Source organism: Myxocyprinus asiaticus, chromosome 20 (genome assembly GCF_019703515.2).
Source record: "Myxocyprinus asiaticus isolate MX2 ecotype Aquarium Trade chromosome 20, UBuf_Myxa_2, whole genome shotgun sequence".
In the NCBI taxonomy this organism is placed as follows: domain Eukaryota; kingdom Metazoa; phylum Chordata; class Actinopteri; order Cypriniformes; family Catostomidae; genus Myxocyprinus; species Myxocyprinus asiaticus.
In genome coordinates this window covers 34,222,301-34,248,904 of record NC_059363.1, presented here as the reverse complement: position 1 = coordinate 34,248,904, position 26,604 = coordinate 34,222,301, and the positions used below count along the sequence as shown (strand labels likewise).

General features: G+C 36.9%; 2 protein-coding genes, 1 long non-coding RNA gene and 1 pseudogene across 3 annotated transcripts; 2 read left to right on the top strand and 2 right to left on the bottom strand.

Annotated features, from left to right (window-relative positions):
* Positions 1-1,643: 1,643 nt before the first annotated feature.
* On the bottom strand, positions 1,644-7,485 carry LOC127411221 (T-cell activation Rho GTPase-activating protein-like). The gene is made up of 10 exons (XM_051646628.1): positions 6,077-7,485; positions 5,633-5,711; positions 5,434-5,487; positions 4,975-5,044; positions 4,623-4,786; positions 4,329-4,490; positions 4,097-4,206; positions 3,813-3,981; positions 3,468-3,576; positions 1,644-3,149 (listed from the first exon to the last, which is right to left on the bottom strand). The coding sequence occupies exons 2-10, from the start codon at positions 5,657-5,659 to the stop codon at positions 2,086-2,088; spliced, it is 1,929 nt and encodes a 642-aa protein (XP_051502588.1). The 5' UTR covers positions 5,660-5,711; positions 6,077-7,485; the 3' UTR covers positions 1,644-2,085.
* A 1,210-nt stretch (positions 7,486-8,695) lies between these two features.
* LOC127411244 (neudesin-like) lies at positions 8,696-11,943 on the bottom strand. Its single transcript, XM_051646662.1, has 4 exons — positions 11,659-11,943; positions 11,468-11,528; positions 9,428-9,531; positions 8,696-9,156 (listed from the first exon to the last, which is right to left on the bottom strand). Exons 1-4 carry the CDS (start codon positions 11,797-11,799, stop codon positions 8,980-8,982), a joined length of 483 nt encoding a protein of 160 aa, XP_051502622.1. The 5' UTR covers positions 11,800-11,943; the 3' UTR covers positions 8,696-8,979.
* A 522-nt stretch (positions 11,944-12,465) lies between these two features.
* Positions 12,466-13,687, top strand: LOC127411247 (uncharacterized). The gene is made up of 2 exons (XR_007892239.1): positions 12,466-12,641; positions 13,473-13,687. It is a non-coding gene; the product is annotated as an uncharacterized LOC127411247 (long non-coding RNA).
* A 5,232-nt stretch (positions 13,688-18,919) lies between these two features.
* LOC127411108 (proton-activated chloride channel-like) lies at positions 18,920-26,229 on the top strand (annotated as a pseudogene).
* The last annotated feature ends 375 nt before the right edge of the window (positions 26,230-26,604 follow it).

Here is a 26,604-nt window from a genome sequence, read left to right as displayed (position 1 = left end):
GAGAGTCTGTTTTATATGAACTGCAGCAGTGCTCATTGCATCGTATCATTAATAAAAGATGAACGATTTATCAATGTACGAATCAAACTCACTCAGACTGCCAACAGTTTCTTTCCCACACTTCATTTTTTATTATGTCCATGTATATGGTTACAGATGAATCGCATAGAACAGTGAAATAGCTCACAAAACCATCACAATGCTGCTTCATCTACACTAGACTCCAGTATCTCATAGGAGACAGGTGACATGAGCTCCAATGACACAGTCTTCCCTTCTATTGATTGTCGCTCCCAAAAGTCGCTCTTCATTTGCATGAAGTTAAACTTTTCTCAACTTTATCGTGTTGCTCGCCACGCCCACATCTAGTCGGAATTCGCCAGCTCTCATTGACAATGAATGAGTGGAAGTCGCTTTGTCACTGGAAGTCGCTGCATGTGTGTACGCTGCTTTAGTGTAATTGAGCTTGAAATCTTGATGGGGCCTAGAGACTGCAATGGCAAGATGCATAGTGAAAAATTTGTTATACTTAGATCTATTCTCACCAAAAATCGATTAGATCGCTTCAGAAGACATGGATTAAACATGGATTTTTTGCCACCTTTATGTTCTGTTTGGAGCTTCAAATTTTTGATCACCATTCACTTGCATTGTATGTATCGACAGAGCTGAAATATTATTCTAAAAATCTTCATTTGTGTTCTGCAGAAGAAAGAAACTCAAACACATCTGGGATAACATGACGGTGAGTAAATGATAAGATAATTTTTATTTTTGGGTGAACTATTCCTTTAAGGTAAAATAAAAAAATAACAAACCAAGTGGCATTTATTTTAAAGGACAGCACAAGCATTTCACAGAATTAAGTTTGTGAGGTGGTTTTATATTATAAAACAATACACATACTTCAAAATTATCATAAAAGTATCTGGACATGTCTGTGGAATATGTCCATATGATGAATGAACTATACCTGCCGTGGTTACTCTACTAGGACACCTGTGTGAATGTGAAAGTAAATGACTTCATACATTCACAAAACTCACCTTGAGACCACATGGTTAAAAGTGAGTAGTTGACGCATAATGTGTCCATGGGTTGTTTTTTTATCAACATCATGATTTTAGGTTGAACTGACATGAATGTATAAGGGAAGGTGTATCCTAGGTCTGGTGACTGGTTTAATATTTTGAATTGTTCATGATATTAAACACATTTTAACCAACACTAGTTCATTTTAAAGTGTCCTGCGGTGTGACAAATTTATTTTTAAAAGTTTCAAATGTCCCAGTCTCTCAAATAATACAAGGTCATACAAGCTGATAAAAAAAAAAATATATATATATATATATATATTTATATATAAAATGCGTACAATTTTAAAAGAATCAGCAAACATTTTGTTTCAAATATTTTCATCTGGATTATAGCATTTCACACTGCAGGACATGACAAAAAGTATTTCATGTCAATTACAATAAAAATGAAGTTGTTCTGAGAAAAGGTCTAGCATCAAATGTTTGTAGATGCCATTTGGTTTCATATTTTGTTTTCTAATGCAATGACTTCATACATTTTCAAATGTGGCTAACACTTTTTGGGGCCACTTTTTTATAGGCAAAGGTGATTTTATTATTTTTATTTGATTTCAGACAACATTTTTTTCAAAGTTGCATAAAGTGGCAACAGGCCAGTCTTTGTTTTATGTCTTTATTTTATTTAAAGACATTCACATTTTAAACTGTTACATCAGTTCTGCAAACATTGCACAAAAATTCAAGATCCTATGTAGTGACATATCCTCAAAGTGCCTTTCAGTTACATCTTTTTTTGTTGGGGTGGTGAACAAAAACCCAAAAACTCTTTCAGCTTTTTTTCAGAAAAACAATTCAGCACAATTAATCTATTGGTTTGTTCATTGATTCTTAATTGTACATGAAGCTCTCATTATGAGGTCATATGCAAAATAAGCTCTCTTTCAAAACTGCAAACTGCACTAAATACTTGACTGTACAACAAAACATTTTTGTCATAAACACACATAATGTCTCCACATAAACAGAGAATACAAGAGTAACCAATAATTCACACATATGTCTCTCTGACATGTTCCTGATTACACCACACTGGTAATGAATCTTCATACATAGTTTCAGATGTGGACCTCTGTCTCAACTCTGATGAGGCTCCACTCAACATACTATCACAACCTGACTCCTTATTGTCTCTGTTTTGGATATCAAAAGTTTCATTCCCAGAAAACAATGTCTCTTCACTTGGGGATGTGGAGCGGCTACGTGTTTGTTTTGATAGGCACCTGGCATTCTGAACAGTCAATGAGCCACGGTTTGAGAGAACGGGATGGGTATTGTTCTGAACAGCCTGCTGATAACTCGGAGGATCACTTGGAATTCTGCTGTCCACCTGCTGGAAAACCTCTTCGGTAGAAAAACGTCTTGGCTCACATAAAGGGGAGAATGATTCTGGACTGGGATTCAGTACCTCCGGTAAAGTCTGGCTATGACGCAAGGTTCTCTTGATCGCCCGCTTGGTCGAGCCACTTCGCCCAAAAACTGTCCTGCTTCTGATGTGCGCAGTCTTCAATGATTGCGAGCGTCTTTTTGGGGTCTCTGATTGGCGGGTGAAGAAGGAATGTTTGCGTTGAAGGGCCCTTCTCTGATTGGATGAAGGGGCGATAGAAGGACTGTTGTGGATAGAGCTCTCAGAGGCACTGGAGAAACAGCTCTCAAGTGAACTTGAAGAACAATAGGAGCAGTCTTTGGAGGCTAGACGGTCCCCACATTTAGGTACCAAACCACAGCTTGTCCCCAAGCTGTTACCTGCCCTTAACAGAATACAGTCATCGGAGATCTGCTTTGTTAATAGTTTGTCATGAAAGTCCATTTCTGTCTGGCTCCTGGTAAGGGCAAAGTGCTGCCGAACACTCTGGCTGAAGACAAATGCCGGCTCTGAACGTCTACGTATTAAAAGTTTTGTAGTCCATGGTTCCACGGCACTGGGGTCTTCTTGGTTTTTCTCTTCAATGACAGATTTGATAGAGTCCATGTCAGAAAAACTGCCCTTGTAGCCATCTGCATCAGGGTCATTACTGTCGTACGCAGAGTCATGATGGTGTGAAGAAAAAGAATCTAAAGGAGAAATCAAGGATAAATACTCAGTAAGTCTATCTGATAACATCAAGAATTTGCCAACATTTGCTTTGCTATCTCCGTGCTACCCTATGAGGTGACTCAAAGTAAGTAAAGGTTGCCTACACACTAGTGAATGGTTGGAAATGGGAATACAGCAAATTTGATGTCTGAAGGGACAACTAAACCTGCCTCGCTGAAATTCTCATTGGTCAACAGTCAACAGGTGTTGCCACAAAAGCTAAAATTTTCTCAACTTTTGGTTGCATAACGGTGCAACACTTATGCAAAGTTCAAACAAAGTTTAAAAAAAGCTACCTTGGTTATCGCTGAGTTCATCTTCATCAGAGTCTCCAAAGAGTGTCAGGGCATCCTCACCGAATATCAGACAACAGTTGTCAATAAGGAATTGTGTCAGATTGGTCACCTGGAATTACAAACCCACAGCAACATGAGAATTGAACAAAAGCAATTTCAACATAGGGAAGAGATACAGAGGTCTGTTTCCAGAAAATATTTAAAAAGAGATCCCATGAAAATAAGCCATGCAAAGGAATAATTCTGAAAAAGAGGCCATTTTGATTTATGGCTACTCTTCTGAGTTTCAGTTTTACTCAGTCTGTAAGGTCAAGATTTCACTGTACAAAAGCATGATCCACTTACCTCTTTTATCTTTTCCACATTGTCTGCTTCCAGCAAGTTGGGTGAAACGCACACCGCTAGATTCCTGGAATCCATCTTGTTCGTATCTGCATTCTCACTTATGTGGTAGAGGAGAACAATTAAATGCTTCAAGAGCTGAATATTTGCCTCAGGAAGCTTGTTGACCACTCTGAATATGAAACAAAGAAAAAAACAGGTTACAATTACAGCTTTTTACGTATAACATATTGTGACATAAAATGAAATTCAAACCAATTGTGTCTTTTCATTAGATGATGACTTACATTTTAATTTCTGCATACTTCTCAGTCATATCTTGCTTTTTCATTGCAGTAATCCAGGCCTTGTACTGGTCCACCATTAGCAAACTGCCAGGCAGATGTCTTAGAAAGTCCTGTAATTCAAAATACATTGATACAATGGATATTAAAGATATGCATATAGTTAATAAGTGTTCAACTGCATTTCTGTGAATGCCTCAAAACAATCAGCACATAGCACAAAGTCAGTCCATACCTTTACCAGATCGGCAAGCAGAAAGACTGGCTTCTCTTTCAGATCAACTTCGATCCCATCGTTGAGTTGTGTCTTGATCTCTCTTAGAGTCCTGGCATTGCCTGCTCTCCTGAACACCCCTTCAGTATATAGACCCTTTTTCAGCAGCAATGTAAGGATATCCTGAAAAGGAAATTGAGACAAATCCAATAATGAGCCACTGAAATGTTCAAAATGCCAAAACAATATTACTGTTGGCCCTGAGTATTTACTATTGTAGCCTAAATCCTGACAAAGAAAGTAGTGGAAACATACCATAATTGGTTTGGGAGGGCATCCATCTTTTTCACAGATATCAGACAAGGCTTGTCCAAACAGTGGTCTTTGGGGATGTACATTAGCTTGTTTGGAATCCATGTTCTTTTTCTGTACATGTCGAAAAATGCTCCTCCAACGCTTTTGGTTGATGTTTATGTTTTCTGTTAAAGATTAGAAAGAAACAGTAAAAATCTCCATATTCAACTTCTAGATGACATAGTTTTTAAAGTAAACTGCATGTACTCTGTGGTCTTGGAGATTTTGTTTTTCTCTTCTACAGCAAAATTCCAAGAAAACACATTGAGGACAATGCCATTTAAAAAAAGAAGAAGTGTAATTTTTATTTTACCAGTGTGGGAGGAGTTGGTCAGACTGGCATTAGTCTGCTGACTTAGGGAGAGTCCCGATTTTGTGTGAACCTAATAAAACAAGCAAAAAGATTGCTAAATTGAAATAGACAGTAAAATCAATCCCTGTTTTAAAACCAGTTCACTCAACTCATTTCAAAAGCACAAGCAATAATGTGAAAATGAACTGAATATTAACTATCAAAATCCAACAGTCAGAACTAGACTTGTGGTAACTGGGGGATGTTGGGTTGGTGCAACAAGAGTTTAACAGATCAAGCTATGTCAATATTATATGTAAACCATATGTTGACATTTAAGAGGCTTTGTGTCATTACACTTTAGGCTGTGTTCACAGTGCTTAACCTTCAAAGGCATCTAACATTTCACTAATCTATCAATCAAAAAGTGTTAAGAAGAGCTGTATGCATAAGATCTTGGGATCAATACTGTATACTTACAGCTGAGGATGGCATGCTGATTAGGTCCATGTTGCTTTGGATCAACGATTTAGACTGAAACAGAAAGAACAATACATGTATTGAACATGTCAATGAGATTTAGGGAAGTAAGCCAATTAAAATACGTACTAATCATTTTCCATGATGACATTAAGGGACAATAGGTGTGTGAAACTGATGGATGAAGGTGATAACTTACCACGCCGTGGCCACTCAGCACCTTCATAGATTTATTTTGTTGTGATGACCAATAGATACACTCTTCTTGGTCAAATGATCTGTCCAATGCAAATGGAACTTGTGAATATGGAGCTTACAGTTTCATTTTTATGTTTGTTTAGCAACTCAATACAAAACCTAACATAGAGTACATTCAAGCATTTGTGAATCAACTTTCAGAGTTCATGATCTGAACTGTAAATAATCAAAACTTTTTAAAAAGCTGAAGTTCAATAAATATTACCGGTTTCTTAAATGAAAATACAATAAAATTAATAAACTTGCCATTGAGTACAATGAGGTATTAGACGCATATACTGTATGTGTTATAATACATTATCAATAAGTTAACAGCTTCAAAACATTGAAAATAAATACAGGCGATGGCACAGCACTATTAAATCAAATATATTGCATTACTCACCATGTAAAACATTTAATCACCCAGTATTGTTCACTGTAGGAGTACTGGAGAAAGCTACATTGATTCATGAGCAGAACAGACACTACCAAACGATTTAGACAGACTGAAGTGAAACAGCCCACTACACCACACAAAATGAAAGTGGGCGGGCAAAGGGGAAATTCTGATGTGCAATGGAGACAGCAGCATCACAGGCTCCAACCATCAACACTTCGTATGAAAAGCCAACTGCATGTTGTGGCAGAGGGTGGAAAGTGTGACATAGTGTGACTCATGTGGACGTGGACTTAACAGGTAACACATAGGTGGCACCGCGAGAAAGTAAATTTTGCAGTACATGACCAGCACTTTAAAGAACATGCAGATCATGTCATCCAAACAGTTTACCAAAGCATTCTGCATTACTGTATAATAAACATGAAGATAAAGTAATAATCAACCAAGTTAGTATATTTAGCCAACCCGCCATCACTCAGAATTACTTGATATTTATATTTCAATATATCAAACCTTCGTGCTCGATATCAAAAGAATTGTATTTTGTCGGTAGTTACTTTGAATTCACTTTCAGTTTCTTAAATAGAGACTTTGTAATACATATGATAAATGAGATGAGATTGGATTGGATTGGATAGACGAGAATTGTTTGGACAAGAATTAAACTTGGGGAGTATTTACTGTAAAGGCACTTTGATGATTCAGTGATTCATTATTTTGTTGTAAATGCTAATGGTACCCAGGGAATTTTTTAAAGAATCAAAAACCATCATTATGAGACTCCAAATCTGAGTGTTTGCTAACTGACTCACTGACTCTCACAAAACCACCCAGCCCCCTGTTTTTATGTGAGCTGCATTATGGTAAAATTCAACATGAAAATTAAGGAACGACACTTGACCGAATACCTTTCAGCATACCCACCTACTGCTTACAGTCTCCATGGAAATTAGGTCACTTATTCTTATCAGGAGCCTTTTTAATGGTTTTGAAAAAGTTAAACGTTTAGAGCAATGTTAACCCTCCTATTGTCTTCAGAAACGGCACCTTCCTTTTGTCCTTCGGGTCATTTTTGACACGTATTGAAAACCAATCAAAATGCATACATTTTTGATTACTGTACAAGGCCACTAAAGAACCCCTTACTGAAAATGTTTTGTTGTGGTCCCAAAGTCTATAATGACATGGGAAAATGCAACATTATGAATATTAATGAAGTAATGAAGTTCATTTTTAAAGAACTGATAAAATAAAATAGTTTAAAAACTTGGCAAACATTGGCAAAGGATGTCTCAATTTATATTTTATTTCAATCACTTTGGGCATTTCATATTAACTATTTATGAAGATTAACAGTGTACATTTTAGAGTTACAATTTTATTTCACAAATGAATCTCTATTGCATTTTCTAGCAGTCAAAATGGGCCCACTTTGCACATCCATTGCAACAAATCAATTTCTTGTTACAGGGGTTTAGGAAGGTGCTGTAACAGTTATTTCTGCTGTCTAATACTTTCAGAGAAAATATCATCTAATGGTCTTGTACCATTGGAGGGCCTATAGCCCCATTGGGGAGCTAGAGAACAGAATGGAGCTAGGAGCTAAATTTGAGAAAATGCGAAATATTTTTAGGTTCAATTTGATTCATTTACACACAAAAAACTATTTAAAGCAGCATAACATCCAGAAAGTCAGAAGGTGAAGGTCACAACTGGTTCATCCCATATGGGTCAAAATTGACCCGTTAAGACAATGGAAAGAACAATTTTCTATAAATAGTTATTTCTCTTAAAAAATTCATATATATATATATATATATATATATATATATATATATATATATATATATATATATATATTATTATTATTATTATTATTATCATCATTATTTTATTTTTATTTATTTTGATGTTCTTGATAAATTCACAACATTTGGTTACCGTACCAAAAACTATGCAGTATTTATAATGTATTATGTGTGCCGGGTCAAAAATGACCCTATAGACAATAGGTGGGTTAAAAAAGTTAAAGTGAGTCTACTCAATATCATATCATTTATTTCTTTATGCTTGTTGTCAAATCATTACCATGGTCCAATTCAAGTTCATAGAACAGTCTAACGTAATTACAGTACATTCCATTCAGACCAAAAATATCCACATATTATAACACTAATATGACAATACAACAAGCAAAGTCGCAGTGACAAACATATCTCTCTCAGAGTGGAGTGAAACATTTCTGGTCATCATGGTCATATCTTAGAAAACAGACACAAACACTATAATTATGACTGAGACAGTGTTTGAGTAAAACATGTTATTGAATCGAGGAATGACAAACATCAATACTTAACTTCTTAATATATAACATGAAACCCCTGACCACAAAGCAATTTCAATTTCTAAATGAAACTGATGTGAATCACCAAATTTCCCCTTGTGCACAGTGAAAGGAACCAAGTGATTTAATGCATGTTTACAATAATAGACTTTTTGCAACTTAAACGTAATTTCTTAAAACAATAATTAACAAACACAACTAATTATTTCATTTATTTATTTATTTCCTTTTATATATATATATATATATATATATATATATATATATATATATATATATATATATATATACATACATATCACACCTGTAGGTGGCCTCATTTGAATGACCTTCAAGCCAGCCCACCAGGGAAAAACCCATGTTTGATTGTTTGCATCATAGTGTTTCTTGACTCTGGGCAGCAAGACCACCAGACGACACCAATAAATCAACACCTGCCCACCTAGATTACAGTGAGGGGTCACAAACAACTATGATAGGGATTGAGAATTGCACTACATTGTTGGGTTGTTTTATCAAAAAGAACATTTCTGTTGTACTTAGTTTAAAATCTGTCTTAAAATCAAAATTCATCTTTAATGCTAAAATTAGATTGGTCTTCAGGTTTGAAGTCTTTATTACGGCTGCCGTCTTTATTGAGAATGCGTCTGCTGGTGTATCCCACAATGGGGTACTTTGTTTTGTATGTGCCTGTGAATATCTTCTCTAGGGACATTAGTTGTTTCTCTGTAAGGCCGGTCTGACAAATAGGAAAAAGAGACAGGCAAAAGTTTAGAACACCATAAGGCAACAGCAAGCAAGCACTAAAAGTCTGGTGGAATCCAGTGGCCTATTCCATCAGACAACAGTTCAGTTTGAGGAAACAGAAAGTGAATGTTTCTTTAACATGCAGTTTCATGCAGGAAAAACCTAGATAGGATTTCTTTTGTTTTTACCTATTTCAAAACTACCATGACACCCTGAACTGTTGTTGCAAAATTTCTGTTTTCTTTTTAAAATCTCCAACTTACAGTATCATGTGTGAGATCTGCCAGGTCAAGGGACATTTTGGCCACAGCTCTGGTTGAGTCCTTGCCCACAAGGGCATTATAGGGTGCACCCTTGCCATAAAACTCTGGAAATAAAATTATAAATCAACGTCAGAATAGGCATGGTTTTTCAATGCACTGCTTACATACCAAAATATCAAAATAGGGAACCAGGCTAACGATATCTGTTACTTATTTGCCTCTGAAAGGGTACTTCCTCTAAGAGATGTCTGTGAACAGTTAAAACCTTTCAAAGATAGAAGCGTTTGCATGATTAGGTGAACCTCATATTTCATCTCAAAATCAAAAGAAAGAAATGAGAAATTATATTTTGAAAAGAAAAATGATGCCTGTTTTTGAGATTTCTTCATTGTATGGGGGTCCGGGTAGTTCAGCGAATAAAGACACTGACTACCACCCCTGGAGTCACGAGTTCGAATCCAGGGCATGCCGAGTGACTCCAGCCAGGTCTCCTAAGCAACCAAATTGGCCCGGCTGCTAGGGAGGATTGAGTCACATGGGGTAACCTCCTCGTGGTCGCTATAATGTGTGGTTCTCGCTCTCGGTGGGGCGCATGGTGAGTTGTGCGTGGATGCCGCGGAGAATAGCGTAGGCCTCCACACGTGCTATATCTGCGGTAACACGCTTAACAAGCCACGTGATAAGATGCAGACGCGGAGGCAACTGAGATTCATCCACCACCACCTGGATTGAGGCAAGTCACTACGCCACCACGAGGACTTAGAGTGCATTGGGAATTGGGCATTCCAAATTGGGGAGAAAAGGGGAGAAAAAAAAAGATTTCTTCATTGTGAAATTCTTTTTGTGACAAAATCTCATTTCCACAATGCATAATTTGGATTTTTTTAATTGTCAACATTAATCTTAGTGATGATTCAAACTTGATTCTCATTACTGTAATACAGTAACAGATAGAATAGTTCTGAATTGTAATCTACTACTCATTACAAATTACACGACAAACTGTACTAACTAATCCAATCTCTTGGATTACATTTTAAAGTAATCTAATGTAATTGTTTTAGATTAATTCTGACCTAATTCTTTTTTATTTGATATCACATTCATTTGAGTAGGGTAAGTTTGTGCCATTTTGACAATGTTGCTTAAAAGCACAAAAGAAAACATTCTTAATGGAACAAAATATGAGAATTTATATGCTTTTTTGTTTGTGTTAACTCACTATTAGTTTACATGGTTTTATGTTTCTGAGTGAAATAAAAAGGCAATTAAAATGTTCTTATGCTGCCAATTTTGGTGTTACAAATGCCATCCATGTATGGAAACAGAAAGACCAGTTACAATTTTTAACCAACGTCACACACAAAAACACAGACAAAAAAAATTAAAAATTAAGTGTCAAAAGTTGTCACAAAAGCACATTCATGTACACTTTTGAAGCAAAATACAAAAGGAATTCACAAAACTAAAACTGACTTTACCGCACTAATGCATTCGGTTCGGCAATCAACCCCCAATTATTCAAAAACACTCAACCGAACATCAGCTAGGCTGATTTAGAATGACAATGTTTAAATATTTAAAAAGTAGAAGTATTAGATGGGTCAATAAATTATGAACAATTTACTACCTTAGCCAGATTAATGCAATCATGTATCTGATAATCTAACAATTACTATTTTAAAATGTAATTTAATCTATTTACAAGTACTTGATTTTTGTAAATTGATTACATAGTCCAGATTACATGTAATCCATTACTAACCAGTACTGAATAGTACAATTCTGTAATACATTGATTTATAGCATAAAGATATTTAAATACTAAAGACTGAAATAATGTAGGTCTATTATATTTTGGCATTACAATAATGAGAATATGATTTTAATATTTAATAAAATATCAGTGATCTTAAAATAGGCCGAATTTTCTTTAAACAAAATATAAATAGTTATTTATGTTTTAAATTTTTTGGAGTCTAATGCATGTTCATGAAAGGTTTTGTGATATTCACTCATTCATGCTGAAGTTCATCTAACCTTTTCCAGTTGTGACGTCAAACACAACTCCTTTAATGGCCATGTAAACTGGTTGTCCTTCCTGTAAGAGGAGCGGGCACGTTTAAACGGTTCAGTAAATGCATATTGCAATTAATTATAACCGGCACTGAGTGAACTTTCTCAGAGGTTTCACAAAGGACAAGTACAGTAATGTTTCTTTTAACACATACCTCGCTCCCATCGTATCTTTTCAATTCCTCATCGGTGAACAAACGCACCGGTATCGAGGCAGGTTTTGTGTTTAACGTACTTTCATTTGCAGAACAACTACTAAGTAACACGAAGAGTAAAATACTTTGTGCGTAAAACATTGTGGACTATTTATTAGTTGCAGGAACAAGGTGTAGGGTTAGTATTCCACTTCAGGTTCCTTGTTGTCGTGGGAGGATCTGTGTGTTTCCATTCGGTATTTCATACGCTGATCTCAGATCAGCTTTAACAATGAGAATGGGAAATGCTCGAATTGTTTTGGAACAGGATCCTATAGCTGGTGCTTTCGGACTTGGTTTCACATTACATAAATGTAGCGTTGTTTTGGGGCCGTGGCCATTAATGTTTTGCAATTTACAATTCACTTCTGCTTTGGGAAGTTTCTAAACTTCCATTTGCCTTTAGAGTTTCTGTTTTATAGTTCACGTGAGATGGTCAGGAAGTGACGTCCAACCCCGAAAAAAAACGTCTGATCATTTAAAAGCTTCACACATCCTTAAACCGGCAATTATTAGAAAACAACGAGGTTTGTTTTGCTATTTTACGACGAATTGCTGATTTACCGCTATACAATAGTCTTCTCACTACTGTGTTATGAAATGTCTGGCAACATTAATCACAGGAGTAAACAGTCATGGAAAGCAAAGTGTGTTACAAAATTGCATCAACACATTAACGTATTACATATTGCGTAAACTCTTAAAAAAAAAAGAAAAGAAAAAAAAATCCAAGAGAAAGTATCAAGCCCATCCTAAATGTAACAGTTGTGATGTCACGCTTGGCATGTTTTTGGGCATTGTCTGTGCCTCACGAGAGCTTCTCGAGTCTATCCGTGTTGAGTCTGGATTCTGCTGCTGCAAGTTGATGGCACACTTTAAATGCCCAAAATTGTCCGAGGTGAAGCAAAATGCTAAGCAGAGATACATCTCGATCCTATCAGGAGGTAATGAAACTCATGTGTGAAATGCGGTTTGATCCAGGTCGAGCACGAGCTCATTCATAGTTTCTTTGGCTGCGCGCGCTATCAGTATTTTCGCAGTTTAGATTCAGCGGCTGTGTTCGTAGTAACACAGAACTGTGTGCAGAGATGTACAACTGCAGTCATGTGATAGCAGCGGAACGCTGTTCGGCCTATTGCCGCGGCGGACAACATATATTTTGCTACACAAAAAAATAAAAAATTAATAAATAAAAAAAGATATGGTGAGGAGGGATAATTTTGGGGTTCCTCAGATATAGTCACACTGGTGGAACCCTTTGAAGAGCCTCTGGACACACTATTTGGTGCTTCAAATAGTCTAGTGCTCAAGGAACATAATTATTTATATGTGGCTCAATACATTTCAATTGGACGGAGTTACTGAGGGAATCATTGTCAGTCTATAGTTCTTGTAGGATTGTATGGTGATTGTTACATCTTGTATGCTCTTCTTGAAAGAGGTTCTCGTGTGGCAGTCTGAGGAACCTCAGATGTCTGCTACTGTCTGCCACATTTTAAAGGAAGGTTTATTGCCAAGTATGCTTACACATACAAGGAATTTGACAGGAGCTTCCAGTGTACAACAATACAAAAAGAATACAAAAACAGCAGCAAGACGTAGATAATAATAAATAAATAAAAATAATTATACACATACGTACAGACACACACATACATACACACATACACATGGGTAGTGCGAATCTAATACAATCTGTTATGTACAGTGTAAATACAAATCTGTTATGTACAGTGCAAATTTATTTATTTATTTTTTTTATTTTTTTTTTCCAGAGGAATGAAATGGCAGAAGAGGTTGGATGTGTTGGATAAATACAGTGGCATATCCAGGACATTTTTACTGGGGTGGCCAAGATGGGGCACAGACCTAGTGTGGGGTGGCGATACCGGGAGAACCTTTATAAATGGCACATGATCAAAATGTGTAAATATTGCATTGCTTTGCTTCAGCATCGTACACATGTAGAATAAATGAATTCTTAAACTCATGTTAGCATTCACTGAATTGTTTGTATTCAATATCAGACTGTTGTTTTGACATTTGACAGTTTTCTATTCCTGTTCTATTTCAACCTATTACAGTTTCTGGGAATCTCTGGTTATTTTAACATAACATCCATTTTTAAATCAGTAATTGTTTAGGAAAAATCAGTTACACATTTTTAAGAGCTATTCTCATTGTAGAGAATTAATCTGCGTATAACATCAAGTATAGTGAATAATCATAAAAAGATACAAGTACAGGTGATAACTGATTGAGGCGCAATTCAATCAATCATTCAATCAATTATTCATTCATTTATTAGCTATAACTGCACTGTCCAGCAGAAATATTGTTAAATTGGGTACAAATCAGTGTGTGAAATTGGCTACAAGGGCTTATAGGTGTCTGTCTGGAAACCCCAAAATTGCAGACTGAGCTCTGAATACAGTAAAAAACAAAACTCTATTTACAGTGTCTACTCAGGTTTATTTTCCACATGTTCTGATAGATTCAATTACTTTGAATATTACCAAATAAAATAGTTAGTTAAATCATTTGCGGCATTTAAGTGCAATTTGCCCTGCCTCTGCATATTTAAAATGTCAAATAAGGTATAAAAACTTTGAAGATTTTATTGGTCTGACTGACCAATAATACACATAAAGAGCTCATAAATAACTCATGTAAAGATTTAAAGTACAGTCACAGCACAAACCCTTCCATTTCACACACAGGTTAGCCATATATATATATAACTTTAGCTATTGAACATATACATCTGTAAAACGCTTTACTCACCTTTACACATTAAATCAGAAAACATGGCATTTCATATTTCATGTCAATATAAAGATAACATGTTGAATGTGGTGTAGGGTCTAGCTTACTCTTTAACCTAGCTACTGTTAACAATGAAAAAATGTTTTCACATTCACATGGAAATTCGAGATAAATTAAACGTTAGATTAGATGAACATACCTCTCAAATAACAGCTTTCTTTTTTACCACAAATCGATGTCGTCAACTCATTGGAAGTTGGAAGTAGACGCTAGCTCGTGTCAGCTTCGTGCTTCTGACCGACCATTATACTCCAGACCTGGCGCCTGCTGCCCACGACCTGCGGCACCTGCCTGGCCACCTGCGGCCTGCCCCTCCCCCCACTGATCAAAGATCAGCTCAAACAGCTTCAGTCCCACCACTACTATAATGGTCAGAAATATAAAACTGACCCTAGGTCAGTGTGGCTCTAAATCAACAAATGACCTGAGATGTCATCTTTGATTGACAGGTGTTTCTATTGGTTCTTCGTTCTTGTGTTGATGAACATGATGAACTACCAATCAGTTCTGGGGTGGCCACAGGGTGGCCAATGAGATTTCAGGGGTGGCCCAGGCCACCACAGGCCACCCCCTAAAATCGCCACTGGATAAATATAAGAAAGACTAAACTGTGTATTGCACATAGTTATTGCTCAATGGGGCAATTTAACTGTTCATGAGATGGATAGCCTGAGGGAAAAAACGGTTCCTGTGCCTGTCGGTTCTGGTGCTCAAAGCTCTGAAGCGTCGGCCAGAAGGCAACAGTTCAAAAAGGTATTGGGCAGGGTGAGTGGGGTCCAGAGTGATTTTTCCAGCCTTTTTCCTCACTCTGGAAGTGTATAGTTTTTGAAGGGGGGGGGGCAGGGGGCAACCAATAATCCTCTCAGCAGTCCGAACTGTCCTTTGTAGTCTTCTGATGTCTGATTTCGTAGCTGAACCAAACCATACAGTTATTGAAGTGCAGAGGACAGACTCAATGACTGCTGAGTAGAACTGTATCAGCAGCGCCTGTGGCAGGTTGAACTTCCTCAGCTGGCAAAGGAAGTACAACCTCTGCTGGGCTTTTTTCACAATGGAGTCAATGTGTGTCTCCCACTTCAGTCCTGTGAGATGGTAGTGCCCAGGAACCTGAATGACTCCACTGCTGCCACAGTGCTGTTTAGAATGTTGAGGGGGGTCAGTGTTGGGGTGTTCCTCCTAAAGTCCACAATCATCTCCACCATTTTGAGCGTGTTCAGCTCAAGGTTGTCTTGAATGCACCAGACAGCCAGCTGTTTAACCTCCCTTCTGTATGCAAACTCATCGTCATCTCGGATGAGGCCAGTGACAGTGGTGTCATCTACAAACTTCAGGAGCTTGACAGAGGGGTCCTTGGCAATGCAGTCATTGGTGTAGAGGGAGAAGAGTAGTGGGGAGAGCACACATCCCTGGGGGACACCAGTGCTGATTCTCACAAGCTGCTGCCTGCCCGTCAGAAAGCTGGTAATCCACTGACAGATAGACATGGGAACAGAGAGTTGGTGTAATTTATTCTGGAGTATAGCTGGGATGATGGTAATGAAAGCCGAACTGAAGATTTGTGGTTTCTTTGGGATGGGGATGATAGTGGAACGTTTGTTAGTGGAATATGCCGGCTTCAATACAAGTTAAGCTCAATCAACGGCATTTGTGGCAAAATATTGATTACCACAAAAAATCATTTTGACTCGTCCCTCCTTTACTTTAAAAAAAACAACTCGAGGTTACAGTGAGGCACTTAAAATGGAAGCGAATGTGGCCAATTTTCAGTGGGTTTAAAGGCAGAAATGTGAAGCTGATAATTTTACAGCTGAGCTGTAAAGTTGTTTAAATTGTCATTTTTACAGTCATTTTAGTGTTTGTTGACATTACACGTCATCGCAGCGAAGTTGTAAAATTGGCTATAACTTTACACAGAAAACGATAGTAAGTGATTTTATCACACTAAAATTAACACGCATATTGTTTATGTCAGGGGTTCTCAACAGGGTGGTACAGCTCGAGCTCTTAAACTTGCAGTTTTATGAGAACCAGTGAGAAGCGGAAACCATTGGAATTCATCACAGAATTGTACATGACCACCCTTGAATTTACTATACTTTAGGCAGAAATAGATTGATAAAAAATATTATCATATCACTACTTCAGCTTTATTAAATTTGTCATAGGCAACATTAGGGGAGTGAGGGAATATAATACATTTTTGTTATAACTTATATGTATTTTTTGTATTTATTGTTTTACATGTGTTTAGATTAGGTCTACTGTTTATAATTACAAAAATGCCACAGTTTGTTTTGTAGAAATCATGTTACATCAAACCATGGTAGTGATGAAGATCCATGCTTCCATGTGTTTACTATGGTCTTGTTACAAATACCACTGTTAAAATTATAAAAAATAAATAATGAATAAATTAAAATGCTCAAAAAGGCAAATGTAAAATATATGAACAATATCACTTTTATTATTAGTTTCTGTCTTTGCATTTTCATTTTATAGTAGGGATGGGTGATACCACTTATTTTCTTTTCGATTCAATCCAGTCATTTAAAGTCCAATATCGTCGATACCGATACCAATACGATACTTCTGTTAAAATATTTATTTTTTGCGATCTCTTGGGATACAATGGGTAATTTAAAATATTATTTTTAGTCATAATTCAAGTCTTTTTTATTTATTTATTTATTTTTGACATTTGTGAGCCTTTACAGAAAATTATTAAACTTCTGTTTTGTGTCACATCTTCGTCAGCCTCTGCTCCTCCAACCGCCTCTCACTCACCTGATTACTAATCACTCTCACCTGTCCCTAATCAAACCATCAGCCAGTCCTGTATAAAGCCTCACCACTCACTTCAGTCACCATCTAGTCTTGTTTGGACTCACCCTAGCTAACTCATCCCTCTATTCGTCTTAGTCTTCAAAAGTAATATTCCTGTAATTCTTCAGTTTGCTAGATTATTATATATCCTGATTTGCCCTTTGGTTGCTTCTTTGTGTTTGCTCTGCTTTTTCCTGAGTTTGTTAATAAAACTGCATCTGAGTTCAACTCATCGTCTTGGCTTCCTGACATTTTGTTTACCCTTACACAAATTAACCATGGTTTCACTACAGTAACTATAGTTTAACCATTGGATTTAGTTAAAACATAGTTACAACACAATCATGGTTACTACTACAAATAGTGCAAAAAAACAAAAAAAACATCCAGTGAGTGGCAATTCTGTGGACAGAAATGCCTTGTTGATGAGAGAGGACAACAGAGAATGGCCAGACTGGTTCGAACTGACAAAGTCCACGGTAACTCAGATAACCGCTCTGTACAATTGTGCTGAGATGAATATCATCTCAGAATGCTATTCTGAGATGCGGGTTGGCGCTGTTTTGGCGGCACGAGGGAGACCTACACAATATTAGGCAGGTGGTTTTAATGTTGTGGCTGATTGGTGTATAATAAGTGATGGTATTTTTTTATAGTTTTTTTTTCTCTCTCGTTTGAAGATAACCATCCTGATTCTCAGAAAGATGGGGGGGTTCCATAGATTCCAGGCAGAGATGGCCTTTGCAACCTCAGGATTGTTGGAATAGTACTTGTAATAGCCACAAGAACCACTTACCATACTTTTTTTTAATATATATATAAATAATGTTCTTAGTGATGCGAGAATATATTGTATAATATACACTCTTAGAAGAAACGATTCTATATAGAACCCAAAGGAGTTCTATACTTTGCATCATATTTGGAACCTCTGAAAGGTTCTACATGGACCAATTTTCCAAATTGGTTCAAACTCAGAGTTGGAAACATTTTCAAATTTTCCTGTTTTTCCCCCCATAACTTTGTCATTATACATACAGTATATTATGTTAATCAAAATCAAAATGCAAATTTTCTCTGTCAAATACATAGATTTGTTCATACTGATTTGAGAGTAAATGATTTATGAAATCATTCATTATCATAAAATGTTAGTTAATAACTCAATTTCACTTTGTTTTTTTTTTTGTTTGTTTGTTTGTTTTTTGTTGTTGCTGAGAAAACACTATGTGTTTCGCTAGTGACTGCAATGTTTTGGTAGTGACAATAATATTAATTAATAATAATAATAACATATAACATATTCCCTCAATTTGTTGGACTTATATGAACTCATACAATATTTTATGTTGAAAATATTACAAACACAAATGTTTTGTGATGCTTGGTTGTACAGCTTGTTTTCCATACAGATGAGGAATAGTTTAAAATAATAACTTTCAGTTTAAAAAAATAAAAAAAAAATAAAAAGCTCAACAATAACTGTCTTAGCTGTCTGACTTTCTGGGCTCTTTGTTAACTAATAAAAGTAAAAGAAAAATAAAACCAGGAAAAGAGACTGCACCTATCCATCATGGCCATGTGGTGAGTAATTAGATCCCATGATAAAGTAAATACTCCAAAGTCTGAAAATCAGTGTGTAACTTTAAGAACTGTCACTACCGATCACTCTCTGCAATTAAATAAACTTTTTTGGGATTTAATAAAAAAAAAATTTTTTGTGTGTGTGTTTGTATAACTGTTTACAGCCTTGATTCATTAAAATGAGTGGTTTAACATTACATTTTATCACTACTAAAATAATCATGTTACTATTAATTATCATATATTTCAGACTGTTTATGTGTTGATTTGTTTGTTTTAGCAAATTTTAATTTTAGCTAATTTTAGCTTGTGATTATTGAGAAATAATCATAAACTTTGAACAACTGTACCCTTCAGACAACATCATATTTCAGATTAAAACCCCAAAATGTGTATTTAATTGCAGAGAATATGTGTTCGTAATTTACACACTGATTTTTCTGACTTTGGAGCACATTTAATTCTAAGTGATTGAAAAATGTGTCTATGTGTATGGCCATTATAGTCTCACTGCCTGTTCCCGTACAAAAATGCAGGCTGAAATCAGGCTCAGACAATAGACTACTAAAATTTTAAATATTTCAGTAGTGACATGGAAATGTGGGACTGCCTTTTTAAATTGAATTTGTGGAACAAATTTAACCCTTAATAGAATGTAAATATTTTCCTTTCTCTTTAAAATAAATCAAAAATATATTTAAAAAAATAACTGTGTATTGCCCCCTTTAGCATCAATGACAGTGTGCAGTCTTTTGTAATAGTTGTCTATGAGGCCCCAAATTCTTGCAGGTGGTATAGCTGCCCATTCATCTTGGCAAAATGCCTCCAGGTCATGCAAAGTCTTTGGTCATCTTGCATGAACCGCACGTTTGAGATCTCCCCAGAGTGGCTCGGTGATATTAAGGTCAGGAGACTGTGATGACCTCTCCAGAACCTTCACCTTTTTCTGCTGTAACCACTGGAGGGTCAACTTGGCCTTGTGCTTAGGGTCATTGTCATGCTGGAATGTCCAAGAGTGTCCCATGCGCAGCTTTCATGCAGAAGAATGCAAATTGTCTGCCAGTATTTTCTGATAACATGCTGCATTCATCTTGCCATCAATTTTCACAAGATTCCCATGCCTTTAGAGCTCACATGCCCCAAAACATCAGTGAGCCACCACCATGCTTCACAGTGGGGATGGTATTCTTTTCACTATAGGCCTTGTTGACCCCTCTCCAAACATAGAGCTTATGGTTGTGACCATAAAGCTCTATTTTGGTCTCGTCACTCCAAATTACAGTGTGCCAGAAGCTGTGAGGCATGTCAAGGTGTTGTCGGGCATATTGTAACTGGGCTTTTTTGTGGCATTGGCACAGTAAAGGCTTCTTTCTGGCAACTCGACCATGCAGCTCATTTTTGTTCAAGTATCGTCGTATTGTGCTCCTTGAAACAACCACACCGTCTTTTTCCAGAGCAGCCTGTATTTCTCCTGAGGTTACCTGTGGGTTTTTCTTTGTATCCCGAACAATTCTTCTGGCAGTTGTGGCTGAAATCTTTCTTGGTCTACCTGACCTTGGCTTGGTATCAAGAGATCCCAGAATTATCCACTTCTTAATAAGTGATTGAACAGTACTGACTGGTATTTTCAAGGTTTTGGATATCTTTTTATATCCTTTTCCATCTTATAAAGTTCCATTACCTTGTTACGCAGGTCTTTTGACAGTTCTTTTCTGCTCCCTATGGCTCAGTATCAAGCCTGCTCAGTGCATCCACGTGAGAGCTAACAAACTCATTGACTATTTATACACAGATACTAATTGCAATTTAAAAAGCCACAGTTGTGGGAAATTAAACTTTAATTGCCATTTAAACCTGTGTGTGTCACCTTGTGTGTCTGTAACAAGGCCAAACATTCAAGGCTATGTAAACTTTTGATCAGGGCCATTTGGGTGATTTCTGTTAACATTATGATTTAAAAAGGAGCCAAACAACTATGTGATAATAAATGGCTTCATATGATCACTATCCTTAAATAAAAGACAGTTTCAGATCAGTCATATTTTCAAAATCAATGCCAAAATTTCACAATTTCTGCCAGGGTATGCAAAATTTTGAGCACAAATGTGTGTGTGTATGTATATATATATATATATATATATATATATATATATATATATATATATATATATATATATACACAGTTGAAGTCAGAAGTTTACATACACCATTTAATCTAAGTTTTTCACAATTCCTGACATTTAATCATAGAAAACATTCCCTGTCTTAGGTCAGTTAGGATCACTACTTTATTTTAAGAATGTGAAATGTCAGGATAATAGAAGAGAGAATTATTTATTTCAGCTTTTATTTCTTTCATTACATTCCCAGTGGGTAAGAAGTTTACATACACTTTGTAAGTATTTGGTAACATTGCCTTTAAATTATTTAACTTCGGTCAAACTTTTTGGGTAGACTTCTACAAACTTCTCACAATATGTTGCTGGAATTTTTGCCCATTCCTTCAGACAGAACTGGTGTAACTGAGTCAGGTCTGTAGGCCCTCTTTGTTTGCACACGCTTTTTCAGTTCTGCCCACAAATTTTCTATTGGATTGAGGTCAGGCCTCTGTGATGGCCACTCCAATACCTTGACTTTGTTGTCCTTAAAACATTTTGCCACAACTTTGGAAGTGTGCTTGGGGTCATTGTCCATTTGGAAGACCCATTTGCGACCGAGCTTTAACTTCCTGGCTGATGTCTTGAGATGTTGCTTCAATATATCCACATAATTTTCCTTCCTCATGATGCCATGTTTTTGTGAAGTGCATCAGTCCCTCCTGCAGCAAAGCACCTCCACAACATGATGCTGCCACCCCCATGCTTCATGGTTGGGATGGTGTTCTTCGGCTTGCAAGCCTCACCCTTTTTCCTCCAAACATAACAATGGTCATTACGGCCATTGTTAAATATTTGTTTCATCAGACCAGAGGACATTTCTCCAAAGATCTTTGTCCCCATGTGCACTTGCAAACTGTAGTCTGGCTTTTTTATGGTGGTTTTGGAGCAGTGGCTTCTTCCTTGCTGAGCAGCCTTTCAGGTTACGTCGATATAGGACTCGTTTTACTGTGGATATAGATACCTGTCAACCTGTTTCCTCCAGCATCTTCACAAGGTCCTTTGCTGTTGTTCTGGGATTGATTTGCACTTTTCACACCAAACTACGTTCATCTCAAGGACACAGAATGCATCTCCTTCCTGAGCGGTATGATGGCTGTGTGGTTCCATGGTGTTTATACTTGTGTTCTATTGTTTGAACAGATGGATATGGTACCTTCAGGCATTTGGTAATTGCTCCCAAGGATGAACCAGACTTGTGGAGGTACACAATATATTTCTGAGGTCTTGGCTGATTGTTTTTTTATTTTTCCATGATGTCAAGCGAAGAGGCACTGAGTTTGAAGGTAGGTCTTAAAATACATCCACAGGTACACCTCCAATTAAGTACACCTCCTATCAGAAGCTAATTGTCTAATTGTCTAAAGGCTTGACATCATTTGCTGGAATTTTCCAAGCTGCATAAAGGCACAGTTAACTTAGTGTATGTAAACTTCTGTCCCACTAGAATCATGATATAGTCAACTAAAAGTGAAACAATCTGTCTGTAAACAGTTGTTGGAAAAATTACTCATGTCATGCACAAAACAGATGTCCAAAATGACTTGCCAAAACTATAGTTTGCTATTATGAAATCTGTGGAGTGGTTAAAAAAATTAGTTATAATGACTTCAACCTAAGTGTATGTAAATACAGAAAAATGCCTTTAATGCATAAGAATAAATCTATATTCTTTTGAATATTCTATATTCAAATTGATATTATTTTGAAGGAGGGATAATGTAAGGAATATTGCAAAAATCGTGGTGGGTTGAACTGACTAACCATTATGAGCGAAATTTTCTGCCAGTTGGGATCACGGTCATTTGACAGCTTTAATGTCACAAAAATACAGAAAGGACGGCTTTGGTGCATAAGAATAGATCCATATGAACAAAATTATATTATTCTTTGGGAGTGAAAATGTAAGGAATATTGCAAAAATCTGGATTATTAAATGCAATAGCAGCAAGCTGAACTGACTAACCAGTGCGAGTGGACATTTTCTTCCATTTGGGATCATGGTCATTAGACAGCTTTAATGTCACATAAATACAGACAGGATGGCTTTAATGCATAAGAATAGATCCATAAGAAGTAATTAATGTTATTCCTTGGGGTTGATAATCGAAGGAATATTGCAAAAGTCGGGGTTATTAAACACAATAGCGGCTGGCTAAACTTACCAACCAGTGCGAGCGGATGTTTCTGACCAGTTGAGATAATGGTCATTAGACAGCTCTTAAGACAAATAAACGCCGTAAAAAGAATAGATCCATAAGAATACATTTATGTAATTCCTTGTAGAGAGTGGAAGGAGGAATGCAAAATTCAGAGCTTTAAACGCAATAGCAGTGGGACGTTGATCATTGTAATTCGACCGCTTTAAAGGCAAGTTCCATAAAAAAGCGTTAGATCCATGACTATATCCAAGATTAGATCCATGAGAATAAATTATTATAATTTCTTGGAGTGATAGTAGAAGGAAGGGAGCAAAATTTGGAGCTTTGTAAATTGATTCAAGAGATTAAAAATCCTCGTAAATCTGACAGTTGTCAATGGTTCCAGCCATTTTCCTATGTGGATGGTCACGTGACCTGCTACTAGGTTGCTGCCTCCTGTTAGAACGGCAGGTCTTGTGAGCTGCCACTGTCGTCTCCCCATCTGCCAGTGGTTGGTGGCAGGTCACATGATCCACCAGTCAGCTAAAGATTGAACCCCTTCTCATACATTTCTGTGGTAATCAATATTATACCACAAATGCTTTCAATTGAGCTTAACCTGTACTGAACCCAGAATATTCCTTTAAGTGTGTGCACACTACTTATGTTATGTCTGGCTGCTGTAGACGTCAGTAATCAAAATAAGTTGCTTATTACATTGTAGTTTAATGGTGAGGACAGTATTGGACCAAATGAATCTAACCGGAATAATGAAGTTTCCGAAGTGGAACATGATGGAGCCAGTAGTGATTCTTTACCAGGTCTGGACTTTAATTTTGTGTTTATATCTGTATGCCTTTTATTGTATTTTTATTTTTTCACTGTAGATATTGTTTTGAAACAAGCATTCACTGTATTACAGATGAAGACATCGTGGACAACAATCTCATGTCCATTGCTTTCAACAAGGCTTGCCTTAAGAATGTTTTCACGGCCATCTTTGTCCGTATTTACTTGCTGCTCACTGCGGCGGCTGCATTCTTGGCCTATCAAATCATTTCTGACTTTATGGAGAAGCTCAACCATCCAGTGATGTCTGTTTCATACAAAGAGGTTGAGGAGTTTGCTCCACCAGGTGAGCTTCCAGTACACTGAAAAAAAAAGCTTTTTTTTTTTCTTTCTTTCTTTTTTTTTTTTTTTTTACAGTATCTCTCAGATTTAAAGGGATAGTTCACCTAAAAGTGAAAACTGTCATCATTTTTTCACCCTCATAATGTTTGAAACCCATTTGACTTCAGTGAAACACAAAAGATGTTAAACAGAATGACAGCCTCAACCACCATTTACATTCATTGCATATTTTTTTTCTTAACATAAAATGAACGCTAAAACATACTCTACGTAAGTACTTGAATGCAGATGCGAGAGCTTGGGCACATGCAAATGAGCTTGTGATTCGTCGCAAATGTTTGCCAGAAGTTTGCAGCTCTTCACCGGTAGTGGTGAACCTCCAGCAAACCTTTGGCAACAATGAACAATTTGTCGCAAGTTTGCAGCAAAGTTCATTTGCATGTAAAAATGATCTGTGGCGAATTTGCGCCAACTTTGCAGTAAACTCTCAATTTTTGTAAGGGTAATGTGCGTTCTTGCGTTACCAAAAACCTCAGTATTGAAGGGAGCAATCAAACGTCTGTGCTGGATGTGTTGTTATTCAGGAAAGTTGCTATAAATATATTGACTTTAGCATACTTGCTCAATAATATTCTCTTCAAACGGTTGCTCCGCCATGACAGTAGTTGAGTTGAAAAAGAAAATTCACTGTAGAAGCAGACAGTTCACACTAATCTCGCTGTAGCGCCCCTTTCGGCAGTGTTGAGAATGCAACATGTAGTCGGGTTGTGTTATGAATTGCCATCTGACACATTTGTGATGCGCTGTAAGATACATCTGCGTTCACGTACTTGCGTATGCATGTAAAGTAAGTTTCGGTCCAGAAAGTGAATGCTGAACGAGACGTCTAATAGTTTTTGTGATCCACTGAATGAAAAGAAATTCTACAGGTTCGAAACAAACTGACGGTGTGTCAGTTGTTGGGTGAATTATCCCTTTAACTGATTTACTATTGGAGTGTATTGGCATGTGCATGGATATCATATAATATTGTGCTGTATCCAGGGAAGGTGCAGTTATTAAGTTGCATGCATCAATATCAGAATCAGAATGAGCTTTAATGCCAAGTGTGCGCACATACACAAGGAACAATTTTATTTTTTGGTGATAGGAGAAACAAGCAAGTGCACACAAAACATTACAGTGAGACACAGAATATAAAACAAGGTAAGAGTATAAATAGACATACAAAAAAATAGGACATATAACATAGAATGGCTTATGTACATGTGCAAGTGGTCATATATAAGGTAGGGGTATGTACAGTTATTGAATTAAATATTAATTTACATATGTACATGACTTATTTATACATTATTGCACTATGGAAGTCCTGAAGGCAGTTTAATTGTTCATGGGTTAAATGGCCTGAGAGTAAAAACTGTTATTGTGCCTGGTTGTCCTGGCGCTGAGTGCTCTGTAGTGCAGGCCAGATGGCAACTGTTCAAAAAGGAAGTGGGCAGGGTTTGTGGGGTCCAGAGTGATTCTACCTGCACGTGTCCTCACTCTGGAGATGTACAAATCTTAAAGGGTGGGCAGGGGGGCACCAATAATCCTCTCAGCAGTCCTGACTGTCATGACTACATTCCACCTCCTGTTGCATCAGGCAAATTAGAGAAAGGAAACTGTATAATTGAGGAGGTCATTTACTATGGGTCATATTCAAACCAGATGCAAGTTTTAGACCTTTCCCGCAAGCTATTTTTTACCAAGTGATACTATTAATAATCTATTTATTCTGTATGTGTCAGAAGCATGCAATGGTGGTTAGAGGTCCGACTGATGTGAGGAACTGAGAACTGATATTCTTGCATTTCAGTCCAGTGTTGTAAAGTACATCGACAAGAGGCCTCCACAGGAGTAAGCCAATTAACTTTTATTTGTTGTGTTCCAATGGCGAGATCCATTCATACAGTAGGTCAAAGATGTAAGTGGACACATTTAAACAGCAATATATGTTTCCTCATTAGACTTTTTGCCTTAAATGATACTGCCTTGTATAAAGAGCCTCGTGTTTATGAGAAACAAGATCAATGTTGACATGGTTGTTCAGATAAACTCAGCATCCCAGCTAACCAAATTACGTGGCCATTACATAACTGCTACGTAATTTGATGACCAATCTTTCATCGTGGCAACTTAACTGATTACGTTGTGACAACCAGAAAAGTAAAATTCCTGGATTGATTGCCACAACGTAACTTTGG